Source organism: Lissotriton vulgaris, chromosome 1_1, assembly GCF_964263255.1.
Source record: "Lissotriton vulgaris chromosome 1_1, aLisVul1.2, whole genome shotgun sequence".
NCBI lineage: Eukaryota > Metazoa > Chordata > Amphibia > Caudata > Salamandridae > Lissotriton > Lissotriton vulgaris.
In genome coordinates, this window is record NC_141685.1 from 1568280799 (window position 1) to 1568294324 (window position 13526).

At 43.7% G+C, this 13526-nt stretch overlaps 1 protein-coding gene across 1 annotated transcript in view; it reads right to left on the reverse strand.

The window, feature by feature from the left end:
- BLTP3B (bridge-like lipid transfer protein family member 3B) overlaps positions 1-13526 on the reverse strand; it is a 349381-nt gene that overhangs the window by 83071 nt on the left and 252784 nt on the right. Inside the window, exon 15 of the mRNA XM_086918075.1 lies at positions 6531-6691. Coding sequence (XP_086774201.1) covers positions 6531-6691 — 161 coding nt within the window. The remainder of the gene's footprint in view (positions 1-6530; positions 6692-13526) is intronic.

Here is a 13526-nt window from a genome sequence, read left to right on the forward strand (position 1 = left end):
GGGTAGAATAAAAGACCCACAACAAATAGCGGAGGAATTTGCCAGCTATTATAAGGCAGTGTACACAGCGGAAGGGGCCTACTCTGAGATTGAAAATGCAGATATGATCCGCGATATATCGATGCCCATTCTATCAGATGACAATAGGAAATACCTGGACTCCCCTTTCACGAACGATGAGGTGGGGCAGGCTATCAGACGGGTTCATTCTGGGAAGGCCTCAGGTACGAATGGGATCCCCATTGAGCTATATAAAGTGCACGCTAACAAATTGGCTCCATTTCTCATAGAAATGTTTATTGAGAGTAGAGATGAGGGCCAGCTCCCGTATGATCAGAGAGTAGCTAATATAATTGTAATTCTTAAGGACGGCAAGCCGAGGGTAGAGTGTTCTTCTTATCGGCCGATCTCACTCTTGAATGCTGAACCCAAGGTGTTAGCCAAGCTACTGTCGACCCGTCTGGTAAAAGTCATCACAACACTGATACACCCGGATCAGTCTGGCTTTATGCCGCGCCGCAACACCGCTCTTAATATACGCCGATTGCATGGGATCCTGGGTGGAGTGTCAAAAATACATGAGCCGGCGGTTCTGCTGTCATTGGATGCCACCATGGCCTTCGATAGAGTTGAGTGGCCCTTTCTCTTCGCGGTCCTGGACAAGATGGGCTTGGGTCCGGAATTTATCAATTGGGTCCGTCTCCTGTATTCCGGTCCCCTGGCCATAGTGGTGGTGAATAACCATAGGTCTGCAGACTTCCCTTTGGGAAGGGGCACCAGACACTCGCTGCGTGGGCCCGTTGGGAAAGGTCGATTAGGGGGTTGAGATGGACGTCAGAGTGGGAAGATAAAATATCGTTGTATGCGGATGACATCCTTTTGTATTTGACCACCCCTCGGAATTCTTTGATTGTGTTTCTGGATGTCCTGGCCATATTCAGGAGGTACTCAGGCTATGTTATGTTATGTTATGTTACGACTATTTATTGTGCACACAGATACTCCAGCCAAGGAGCGTCCCGGCGCAGAGACAAGGTAGCACGTAACACAACGGGAGAATAAAAACAGAGACTAGGGAACAGCTAAAACAAGAAGGTTTTTATAGCCCTCCGAAAGGTCAGAAGGTCCTCCAGCAAGCGGATTTCAACAGGCAGGGAGTTCCATGCTGACGCAGCCATTACCCTAAACGAGCAGCCTCCCATGCGGCTAAGCCTGAATCTGGGAACCACCGCAAGGGCCAGACCCTGAGAGCGGAGGCTACGGGCAGGAACATAAAAGGACAGACAGCTCGACAGGATTTCCGGGCCAGTACCTCTCAAGATTTTAAAAGCAAGGCACAAGATCTTGAAGAGGATGCGCTTCCTGACCGGAAGCCAGTGTAGGGAGCGAAGGACACCTGTCACCGAGCAGAATCTGGGCAGGCCAACAATCGTCCTCGCCGCAGCATTCTGAACCCATTGTAAGCGGGTTAGTTCAGCCTGGTTAGCCCCAGCCAGGAGAGAGCTGGCATACTCAAGGCGGGAGATGATAGTGGCCTGGATCACCAGCTGCCTGGTTGGGGCATCAAAGAACTTGAGAACAGGTCTCAAGCCCCTCAGGAGACCAAAACAACAGGCCGCGGTTCTTTTAGTATGCCCTACAAAGGAGAGGCCCGCATCCAGCCATACCCCCAGATTTTTCACCTCCGATACCGGGATCGGAGTAGGTCCCAACTCTGAGGGCCACCAGTGGTCACCCCACAGCTCCACTCCCTTCCCGACGACCATCACCTCTGTTTTAGTGGCGTTTAGCTGAAGGCAGTTGCCTGTCAGCCAACTAGCCACCGCCTTCAGTCCGGACTGAAACCTGGGGGCCTCGATCTCCGCATCCCCGCTGAGAGTAACCGCCAGCTGAGTGTCGTCGGCATATGAGACCAAAGTAAGGCCCCACTGCCTAGCGACATCAGCCAGCGGTCTCACGTAGAGATTGAACAACGTGGGACTCAGCGAGGACCCTTGCGGAACCCCCTGGCCAGCGGTTGGTAGTTGGACTTGAAGGGAGGGATGGCAACACAGAAGGAGCGGTCATCTAAAAAGGAGCGGAACCATTGCAGCACCTGACCGCCAATGCCAGTCTCCTCGAGCCGACGCAGGAGGATGCTGTGGTCTACCGTATCAAAGGGGGCGCTAAGATCTAACAAAATAAGCGCCGCCGTTTGACCAGCATCCAACCTTGCCCGGAGATGTTCCACCATCACAAGTAACGCAGTTTCCGTACTGTGACCAGCACGGAATCCGTTTTGTGTGGGGTCGAGGGCATTGGTCCGTGTCAGATGTTCAGACAGGGCCAGGTTGACGTGGGCCTCAGTAATCTTGGCTGGCCAGGGTAACAACGAGATGGGGCGATAGCTTTCAGGCTTGGACGGGTCCAGGGTGGGCTTTTTGATAATCGGGGACACCACGGCTTGTTTCCACTTAGATGGAACAACTCCCGTTTCCAAGGAGAGGTTGACGAGGGAGCATACAGCTGTACGCCCCATAAAAGCCTGATCTCGGAAGAGAGCGGGCCTTACTGGATCGGATGGAGATCCAGATTTGACTTGCAGCTCAAGTTTGTCAAAACCGTCCAAGGTGAGGGGGGGGAAGACAAGCAGTGTAGTCTGATGGTGGACCCCATTAGTACTTTCCCCAGTGAACCCTACGCTAGGGAATGTCCTATATATAGCTTGGACCTTCCCCAAAAAGTAAGATGCAAGGGATTCACAATGGGAAAGGGAGCTTACGGTCGTAGAGGTAGTCCGCTTCGCCGTGAGATCTTTTACGGCCTTAAAAATAGCTTTTGACGGATTCGGACTGTTCCGGAATTCGGTGGCATAAAACACCGCACAAGCTCGGCAGATGGCTCGATGGTAGAGCTTAACGGACTTGGCATATGCAGCTTTTAGATCAGCCACATAGGTTTTCCTCCAAGCCCTCTCAGCTCGTCTACAGGCACCCTTTAGGGCTCGAAGAGTGCCATCGTACCAGGGACTCGACTCTCTGGGATTGATTTTAGTTGATACAATAGGTATCAGAGAGTCCAAGGCCCTAGTTATCCATGAACAGAAGAGGTCATACCCCCTTTCCGCATCCGTTAAAGGGCCCAGCGGCTCCTCTAATAGAAGACGATGAAAGTCTTCTAACCTAAGCTTTTTCCAAGCCCTCTTCTGAACCCGTCTAGCCGTAGAGATGGAAGGAGTGGCCGAAACAGGGCAGAGGATGGACACCAAGTAGTGGTCTGTCCATTCCACCGGAGAAACAGAGGTAATTTGAATCCCCAACAGATTGGTGAACAGGGGATCCAAAATATGCCCCCCCAGATGGGTGGGCTGGGAAACCATCTGGGGAAGTTGAAAGGCCTCTAGGTCAGAAGAGATGGAACGCACTGTCAGGCCAGAGAGGGTGTCGAAATGTAGGTTTAAATCACCCATGATAGAAAAGTTGGCACAGTCGGCGACCAAAGGGCCAACAATATCAGGGAAAGCATTTCTGAACGCCACATCGCTGCCGGGTGGGCGATAAACAACCATCCCGGACAGGGTAAACTCAGGGCTGACAGAGACCTTGAACAATGCACTTTCACACCCAGAGATGTTAAGGGCACTCCAGACGCAAGAATAGATAGATTTTACCACTAATGCGATACCCCCACCCCTAGACAGCCTATTCAGAGTGTACATAGAATAGCCGGGCGGGCAAGCTAGATTAGTAATAGCGGTATCAGCGTCCTGTAGCCATGTTTCAGTCATGGCAAATACGTCTGGAGCTTCCTCCTCAATAAGGTCATAGATGTTCTGATAGTGTTTCAGCGCAGACCTAACAGCGCAGAATGGCTTTGCCATTAACTGGTCAAAGTCAGTCCTTTTTGTTTTGAACGGTGCTCCCCCAGTTATCCCCGCAAACTGCCCGGTGAGGTTGGAGTCGGTGGGGTTCCGGTACTTGGGCATATTTGTTTCAATGGATGACATGAACCTGGTGCCCCCGCTAGCTAGTTTCCGGAGGGACTTGGCGAGATGGAGGTCGCTGCCGTTTTCCCTACAGGGTTGTGCGATCCTGTTTAAAATGATGGCCCTACCCCGCTTCCTGTATGCACTCCAAAACACCTTGGACCCGGTACCCCCCTCATATTTCAGGGAAATTGAGTCCCTTCAGAGGCAGCTACTCTGGGATGGCAGGCCACGGATTGCATTTGCCAAACTCGCTTTGCCTTGGTATGATGGGGGGATTGGCCTGCCTAATGTCCAGAAGTATTATTGTGCCTCCCAACTAGCGGCTCTCAAGCAGGCAATTTATGGATCGCCACTTGACCCTGGCTACGCAATGGACCGTGGGCAGATACCGGGCGGCGACTATACTAGGGCTCTTTACGCCAGAAAGGGACGGTTCCACTGGTGGGGCCAGCGGCAGTTGCGGTTCCGGTGTGGCATGAGACTAACAGGTCTCTTAAATGGGACGGGAAAATAACTCTGGCTACGCCGCTGTGGAGCTCGGACTGTTTGGGCGGTTTGTGGAAGACGAAAGGTTTTGACAAGTGGGATCTCATTGGGATCTCACAGGTCAGAGATGTGTGGGGGAAAGACGGGATCCTCACATTTGAGGCTCTGCAGGAGAGACATCAATTACAGGAAAGCAAGAGGTATCGGTATCTGCAGATCCGACATGCGTTGCTGGACCGGTTGTTAGACGGACATCTTCCGGTTCAAACAATCTCCTTGATTTATAAAAAGCTTATCAACCACACTGAGGATCCGCTTGTCGCCCTTAGGGAACAGTGGGAGGCGGATGGACTAGTTTTGGATGATGAGGACTGGAGAGAGGCTGTGTCCTCCCCGAGAGTGGTCGCAGTACAAATGAGACTGAGGTTAGTGCAGTTAAAAATCCTACATCGCTCTTATGTGACTGGGCTGAGACTGATGCGAATGGGTTTGCGGTGAATGGTGAGTGTCGAAGAGGATGCGGGGAGGCCACAACATTCCTGCATATCTTATGGGATTGTTCATACGTACGGAATTATTGGGTTGAAGTCCATGACAAAATATGATAAGTGTGGGGAGTGGCATTGGAGTTAGAGGCACGCGAATGTCTCCCTAATGTTTGGGAGCCGACTGATCTTACTTCACACGGGAAGACGTGGGTTACATTGGCCTATGCAGTGGCCAAGCGTAATATCGCCCAGCTGTGGGGAGCCTGCCAGGCCCCCCCAGATAGAAAAATGGATGGAGGATTTAGATTGGTGTATGTTCAGAGAAAGATCGGTATATGTCGCTAAGGGGCGGCCCAGGAAATGGGGGAAAATTTGGGGTGCCTGGAATGGGTACAGAGGAGATATTTGTACTCCCCAAGTTGCACAGGAAGTCAATCTGGTGTTGGAATCACAATGATCCCTATTGAATTCTTATGTTAATTATTTTGTAAAAGGTAGATGAATCATCAGATGTTTTGTGATTGTGTGTCACCCGATGTATTTAAGCTTATTGTTATATGTGTTAATAAAAAGAAATAATAAAAAAAAAACAATTTTGAAGATTGGGGTCAGATCGGTTCACCAGGCACTTATTCTTTGTTTATCGGGCAAGTCGATTCCACTGCTATGCCAATTTATAATGTTTTTAGTTGCTGCCGAAACATGCTTGGTAATGACTGTTCAAAATGTATCATAATTAAATCCCTTAGCTTCAAGAGAAACCTTGAATGTATTTCTTTTCAGCTTATTTGCACTATATGGCCTGTTGTAGAATTTAGGGTATATGCTGCTAGGGTAACAATTAGAAAAGTAAATAATGAAGTTACCCTGTTTTAGAAGTTATTGATGCACTTAAATAACCTGTTTGCACAATAGAACTACTGTTTACTGCATGTTTGCACTTTAATATGTAATGATCTAGCCTTTGACTGATAGTTCCCATAGTTTATTTGTATAATGATTGATAAAGTTAACTTGTTTTATTGTATAAATATGAATGTATTTATAAATTGTCAAGAATATTCATGTCATTATTTTTAAAAGCTGCTCACAAACAATAGTATTATTGGTTTGTTACAACAAGTCTTAATGTTTTTATATGTGGTTCGATCACTAAGATGTTTTATTTGCAATGATTGTCAAGCAATAAAGACCTTATAAAATAAAAAATATATAGGTATTTACATGAGGAATCTAACCTAATTGCCTTAATCTCTATTAGAGGATAGTGCAGTGATATAGTGATGGACCAATGCTTTATGTTTTATTCACCCAATGTAAACATAATAAGGTGCAGGGACACTTTATAACACTTGTGAATGTAAACATGGGTATACATGCCCATCAAAAGTAAATAGTCACATAAATGTGACACAATGAAATATATTTTTTAACAACAGACATTGGGATGAAATTCCCTATTTGTCTCTAACCCTATCTACATTTTAGAGTAACATGTTTTCCTTTCTACTCAACTTCCATGCTCATGTGTATCATACAGTTAGAAAAACCTTCTGTAGATTTCCGAAATCTTTAGGTTTACTGCTTACCTTTTTCGATCAGTATGCCATCATCGTCTAGAAGATTTTCTTCCAAAATACTGTCAAATGAAATGGTGTCCAAGGAAACTTGTGATGAAGTTCTGTGCATTTTCTTGTACGAAACTGAGAGAGCTGGTAGATCAGATGGGCAACTCTCATCGTCCGTTTCACTTTTCAATACATAAATATAATAGGCCAATATTATTCACCCATGAAATTAAATCAAACGTTTGAGCCATGATTTAATAGATCTAATGAGCCAATCAATCACACAAAACAAATACATGCTATGCAAAACTAAAGAATACAGTTCAACATAATTGAAACATCTAAGTTATAGAATTATTACTTTACATTTATTCAGGTATATTGTGCACATAGTCCACAAAATATGCAACTACCTCAATGGCCTTGATTTTGGGTAACTGCCACATGCAAAATGAACAAATACCGACTGCCAATGAAAACCAGTCTGCTGATTTAACGCTGGAGGTAAAATTACTTTAGGTCAGTGTTTCCCAAACTGTGGGTAGAGAGACGATTTTTGGTGGGTTGTGAAAGTCCAAGCAATAAATAAAGTTGTCTTTAAATTCTGTATTTCTCCCATTTGCTGCCTTTCAAAGACAGCAAGACCAGGCTATGTCTTCTGACAAATTGCTGATTATTTTTTTAACAAAAGGATTAAAGGCCACAATCCAGGGGTATATATAAATTTTTGCTTTTCAAAGGTAAAAGGATATAGAAAAGCAAGATAATTTACAAAATGCTGTAGATGAAGCGTATGACAAGGCTCAGGCAGAACAATCGGATCAGGCTTCACAAGTGACAGGACATAAAGGAAGCCCTAAAAGATGTTCTTATTACTGGGTCAGAGATCATTGAACAAAAATAATAGAAAGTGCAGGAATTGGGAAAATCCTGGTGGAATATTATGCCTCATTGTATAAGGCGGAAGCAGATATTTGAGCCGGCAATGGTAGAACAACTTCTGTGTGAAGTGCAGATAACAGCGCTAAAAGGTGAGGCTGTTAGCCTTTTAATAAGTCCACTTAACAACGAAGAGGTGTGTAATGCTAAATGAACTGCCAGGGTCAAAAACCCCAGGGAAAGATGGGTACTGGGCAGAATTGTATGTGTTTTAATTCTTTAATAGTGGCTCTTTTAACAAGGCTGTTTAATTCCATTTTACTTGGTGGACCCATCTCACCCTCTTTCAGTACTAATTAAAAAAGAATTTTTAAAATAACGAAAGATGAATTTCAACCATCCTCTTATCAACGCATCACACTTCTTAATACGGATTATAAGAATTTCACAAAAATGTTAACTACTTGTCTTAACTTTGTTAATAATATTTTGATCCACCTTGATGAAAATGGTTTTATTGAGGGGCAGAGTTTGAGGGCTAACACATACTATTTGGCCCGAGTTTATCAGTCTTGTTGTGTCAGATATATTCCCATAGCCATTGCGCTGCTAAATGCAGCTGAAGGTGTTTGACCTGGGGAGCTGGGGTTTTTTATTTAGGATCTTGGAAAACTTCAAGTGTCAAACCATTGTGCATTCCTTGGTCGTACATCTTGCCCTTTATGACCGATTGACCCACCTGAAGTGTAATTAGGGCAAAACTTGAGGAATACTTTTTTTGAAAGATCTCTGGCAATATCACTTAATTTAGCATTTCGATTTTTGGCAGGTGATATTCTTTTATGATAGATAATAAAAGATTACCCAATGCTGTATTTTTTAGCTGTCAAAAATCAGATTATGTATTTTGGGAGCAGTAATAGAACATGCCAACAATGCTGAGATTACCAGGTATTTTCAGTGGTGAAGTAATTTACGAACAATGGCAATTCATCAGGAAACAATATCTACAGATTACTTAGTATTCATTTAACACAAACAAAATATTCAAACAATAATAATTGTTTTCATAGCCCCCAACAGGGTGGGACATACAGTGTCCCATATCAGTGAAAGGTGCAAAATGCACCTTAAGAATCTTCATATCCACAACCCATTCATTTAGCTGCTTATTTGACACGCTATCTTAAATAATATTAAGTATGACAATGCTTTTATAATAACTACTGGAGAATCTGAGTAAGATGGATATTAAACAGATGTAACTTTTTATTCAGTGATTTTGTTCATATAGGGTAAAGGCAATAACCAATTGTAATTCTGTAATTATGAACTCAAGTAATTAGCTGTTTTAACATAAACATTCTTAGATATTACGTAATTAAATAAAATATCCCTGATATACATTTACAAATTGGTACCCACAGTCCCGAATCTAAGTGGTGAGTTTAGTGCAAGCACTTATAGACCTGACCTTCTCTCTTCTTACCAATGATTCCTTTGAATATTTGAATACAATTTTTGTTGGAAAACATCTCGACACTCCTTAGGTGTTGGGCAAACTCCACCTCATAGGTAAATCTGAATTGTGATGTGTGCTGTTTTCCTGTTATTTTAATTTCTTTTTATCTTTAAAATCACTATTGGTAGACATCCAAAATGAAGACAAGTTCACTTCTGTGCAGGTAGTTGTATATTGTGACCTTTTATTATAGCCATAGTATTTGCAGGTAGTTCTACATTTTATTCATACTTGATTTAAACAGCCAACACGTTTCACCCCTTAAAGAGCCTGTATGGCTGGGGCTTTCTCAAGGCTGAAAATCCAATAAAGGAAACATAAATATATATGTGTGTACATTTCACCCTTGTGAGCCATGGTTTTAAGGTAAGTGCTCAAGTTCTAAGATTTTATTTGATTAGTGTTCAAAGGTGAAAAAGGGGGAAGAAATGGAGGGGGAGATTTCTGTTGTACCCATATCCCAATTAGTATACACTCAGGCTTTTGACTTTGTCAGTGCTTCTTTTGTTTGGGATTGGTTTTTGCAAGACTTTAATGTTGGGGAAAGTGCTGCGCTCTCATCAATCTAAATAAAAAAACATTTGCTAAAAGCAAAAATATATTTTTTCCTTTAAAAAAGCATGGGTTTACATAGTAGTCCCTGCACTTAAGGTAACTGTGTGGGGGATGATATCCATGTAAAATGGCAGAAGGCAATCACTCACAGTGGTTGAAGTGGACTGACCCATGGCCCCATTGCTGTACACTGTAGTGAGTGGAATAAGAATGTGAATGGCAAAATAATAGACAAATGGATTAGGTGGGTTGGTTTAAAGCACCTATAACGAAGTATATTATACTGTGAGGATTGTTGTGTATTATATGGTATGGTTGTGTAGGCTTACCCTGTAATTCACTCGCAAAAACTGTCTTAGGTCTATTCAGGCTCATTTGCAAAACCTTTAGCTCAACCCTGGGTAGCTGTGACTTCGAGAAGCAAGGCTTAAAGAAAGGATCTAGTATAAAGCACTAAGCAACAAAATAAAGTCACATCACTGAAAAAATATGACACCAATTTATACAAATAGATTATAGTTTTATGAATTCTTGGACACCAAGATGAGCAAAATCTACAGCAAGGATCCAGAGATATAGGTTTTTAAGTAAAATGCAAATCTCGGCTTTATGGTCGCAAGTGCAAACAAGCAATGGTAATAGTAAAGTTTTGAAACGTTTGAAAAGTTTGCAAGATTTGTATTTGGCTACTCCGGCCCGAGTGGGCCAACTAAATCTGGCAGGGAGAAGGTCAGGGGCTCAGTAAGGAATATTTAGATAGTTACCCGGTCACCAGAGCAGCCTCAAGTCCAGTTCCACATTCTTCAGGATCGTCATAAACTTCCATAGAGTGGTCTTGATGCAAGATTCTGGATGCTGAAAGATGCGCTGGGTACTGTGTGGTTGATGGGGGAGTCCTTGCCGTTATTCCTCCATCCACGGGTAAGGTGGGGCAACTTTGGTGACAGGGGTCAGTCCCAAATTCCTCTTAGAGCCAGTAGAAGGCCAGCTGTGGTTGGGCTAGCGATCTTCGTACACAGGGGGTCCAGCGGTATCCTTTGGTGAGGGCTGGTATTCCTCGTTGGACACCAATCTGGAGTCAGACAACACTCCCGGGTCAAGCAGACTGAAATGCAACTTTTGAACATTGTGGATTGGTCTCTTGGGTCACCCAGCGGCGGTCAGCAAGGATTCACAGAATGTGGTGACAGTCTTGTCGGAATGGGGTTCTTCAACTTTGACGGCCATGGTACTCGTTCCAGGGAGTCAACTAGTTCCTTGAAGTCACTTCTTTGGTCTGGGGCTCGGCTGATACTTTCCCATGAGCCAGTGGCCATAGTCGTTCCTTTGCTAGCTAAATGTGTGGCAGGTGCAGTCCAGCATTCAGGGCAGTCTCTCTTGCCAGGTTTCAGGGTCAGCAGGGCAGTCTTTCTTCAGTCCTTTCCCCAGTTTTGTCATGATCTGAGGTTCACCATGCCAGGTCTCCCATATTTAATCCCAGAAAATGCCCTGGGGGGGGGTGATGTGATCAGTAGCCAATAGGCTACCAGGATCCCTCCCGCCCTGTGACAACTTCTGGCTTTGTGTGGCACCTAGCACACCCAGACTGCACTATTCTGCCCAGTCTCAAGATGTCTGAATCCTTTCTTGGATGTTAGGAGATTGTCCCACCTTAGAAGAGTGGCTACTAGTGGGATACAGGCTCACGGAAAACCCACTTTCTGCACAGGTCTCCCCTCTCTGTTCCGGCCCCCAACTTTTCTACCTGAACAAACGGACAACCCTTTAGGAGTTTGATCACCGTTTGCTCACCTAAGGCGGCTTCACCTTTGAAGCTTGTCTTTTGGGCCAACACCCTGAGTGGCTTCCTGCAAGGTGGAGGTAACGCTTAGGTCTGGTTACGAGGTCTCAGAGCACTCTTAGAGTCGGAAAAACCAGCAGCATCAGTCCAAAACTTCAGGGGTAATCATGCAGAGGCATTTCAATATATATACATATAATAATGAGTTGCTAACTCATCGATTTATTTAAATCCAACCTCGAGGTATGGGGCCCGATTTTAACAAGAGTTTTAAAAGCGTGTTACGAAAGAGGTTTTATTTCAACATGGTCGGAATCCATCACTGTACCTATTTTTAAAAAGGGTGAACTAGAGAACCCTGCCTCTTATCGCCCGATATCCCTGTTGGATTCCCTAATGAAAGTATCGGGCAGAATTGTTTTAGAAAAACTACAGGGATGGACCGAAGAAAATAACATGCTAAGCGAAGTCCAATATGGTTTTAGAGCTGGCCTAGGCACAAATTAGCAGATTTTGAATTTAAGTATTTTAATTGATAAATATGTTAAAGTAAAGGGAGGTAACTTTTATTTGGCCTTTGTAGACCTCTCAGCGGCCTTTGATTATGTAGTCCATGAGAAACTGTGGGGCATTTTAAACAATATGAAAGTCAACCCAGTTTTAATTCAATATTTAAGACAACTGTTTACAGGAGCCACAGCAAAGGTTCGCTACGGCATTAAGGGCGAGTGCACCGCCCGTTTAAAGTCGAACGTGGTGTAAGGCAGGGTTGCGTATTGGCACCTATCCTGTTCTCATTATATACTAATGCACTGGAACAGGAGATGGTGCCAAACACCAGGGACCCGCCACTAGTAAATTACCGCCCAATTGCATCTCTTTTGTATGCAGACGACGCTGTCCTCATGTCCCGTACCCAAATAGGACTACAAAGGGCCCTTAGTTTTTACACAAGTTTTATGGCCAGTATTGGGTTAAAACTGAACGCAAAAAAAAGCTTTGTGATGTCATGTGGTTATAGTAGAAAGAAGACCAGAAGCTTCCTAGCGGGGGGAAAAGGTGGAGATTACCCCTGCATTTAGCTATTTGGGAGTGCTTTTTGACAAAACTGGCTCTTGGTCATCGGCCGTTAAGGCTAGGTCTTTACTTTTCATGAAATCGATTGCAGCACTTCTCAATTTCTCTAAATAACTATGGAAAAGACCACCAGAGATACTGCTAAAAATATATCAAGCACGATGTGTAAGTACTGCAATCTATGGGGCAGGTATCTGGGGTTTTCAGGATTGTAGTATTATCCAACGCATTGAAAACACCTTTCTGAGATCTCTGCTAAGTGTCCCAAATAGTACCCCCGTTTTTAACTGCCCCTCAGAAATGGGGGTGATACACATCTCTGATTTGATCAAGGCACAACCGGTATTTTTATGGCACAGAATTTGGTCTACCGCGAATACCAAACTAAATAGAGAAATAATTAAGGATTCAATGGGACTGGATAAGGCTTCCAAAATACCATGGTTAAAATACGTGGGAAATCTCATGCAGGACATTGGTCATCCAGAATATTATACTAAGCCTGACTGCATGAATCTTATAAAACGCAAAGTCTTTAAAAAAATGGTGATGTTGCATCTAGAAGAAATCAGATTAGCATCTGAGCTAAACAAAACAGCGGTGCTGAACCACCAACTGACCCTAACAACTGTTTCCATACAACCTTATTAGCTATGTGTACAGGGCGGATACGATAGATATCTTTTAACAAGATTCAGGTTCGGGATTTTCCACCACTTAACCTCATACCCAACTGTAAATGACTGGTCAAAAGTGCTATGCAAATGCCCATGCGACAATGCATCTAGTCAAAGCACAATGCACGTAGTTTTATTCTGTAAATTATACAACAAAGAGAGGAAAAGATGGTTAATACCTTTATTAAAGCAAGGCGGATGGAGACAATGTTACCCTGCATTTATTTATTTACAGATGCTTGAAAATTACTACTGCATTGGATCTATGATGGGATTCCTAAAGAACGTTATGAGGACTAGAAAAGCTGTTAACCACTAAATCATGCGACATTTGCCTAGATCTGTAACACAAACGGAAGAATGAAATAACCTTGTTTCTTTATTTTGAAGTGGATTTTAATATGATTGCTGCTTATACCTATGTATTTTTATCTATCGAATGAGAATGTATTATCGGATTGTGTGTACGCTTTTATGAGTTTAACTCTCAAAATCGAATAAAGCTCATTTTGATTGAAGGTTTGAGT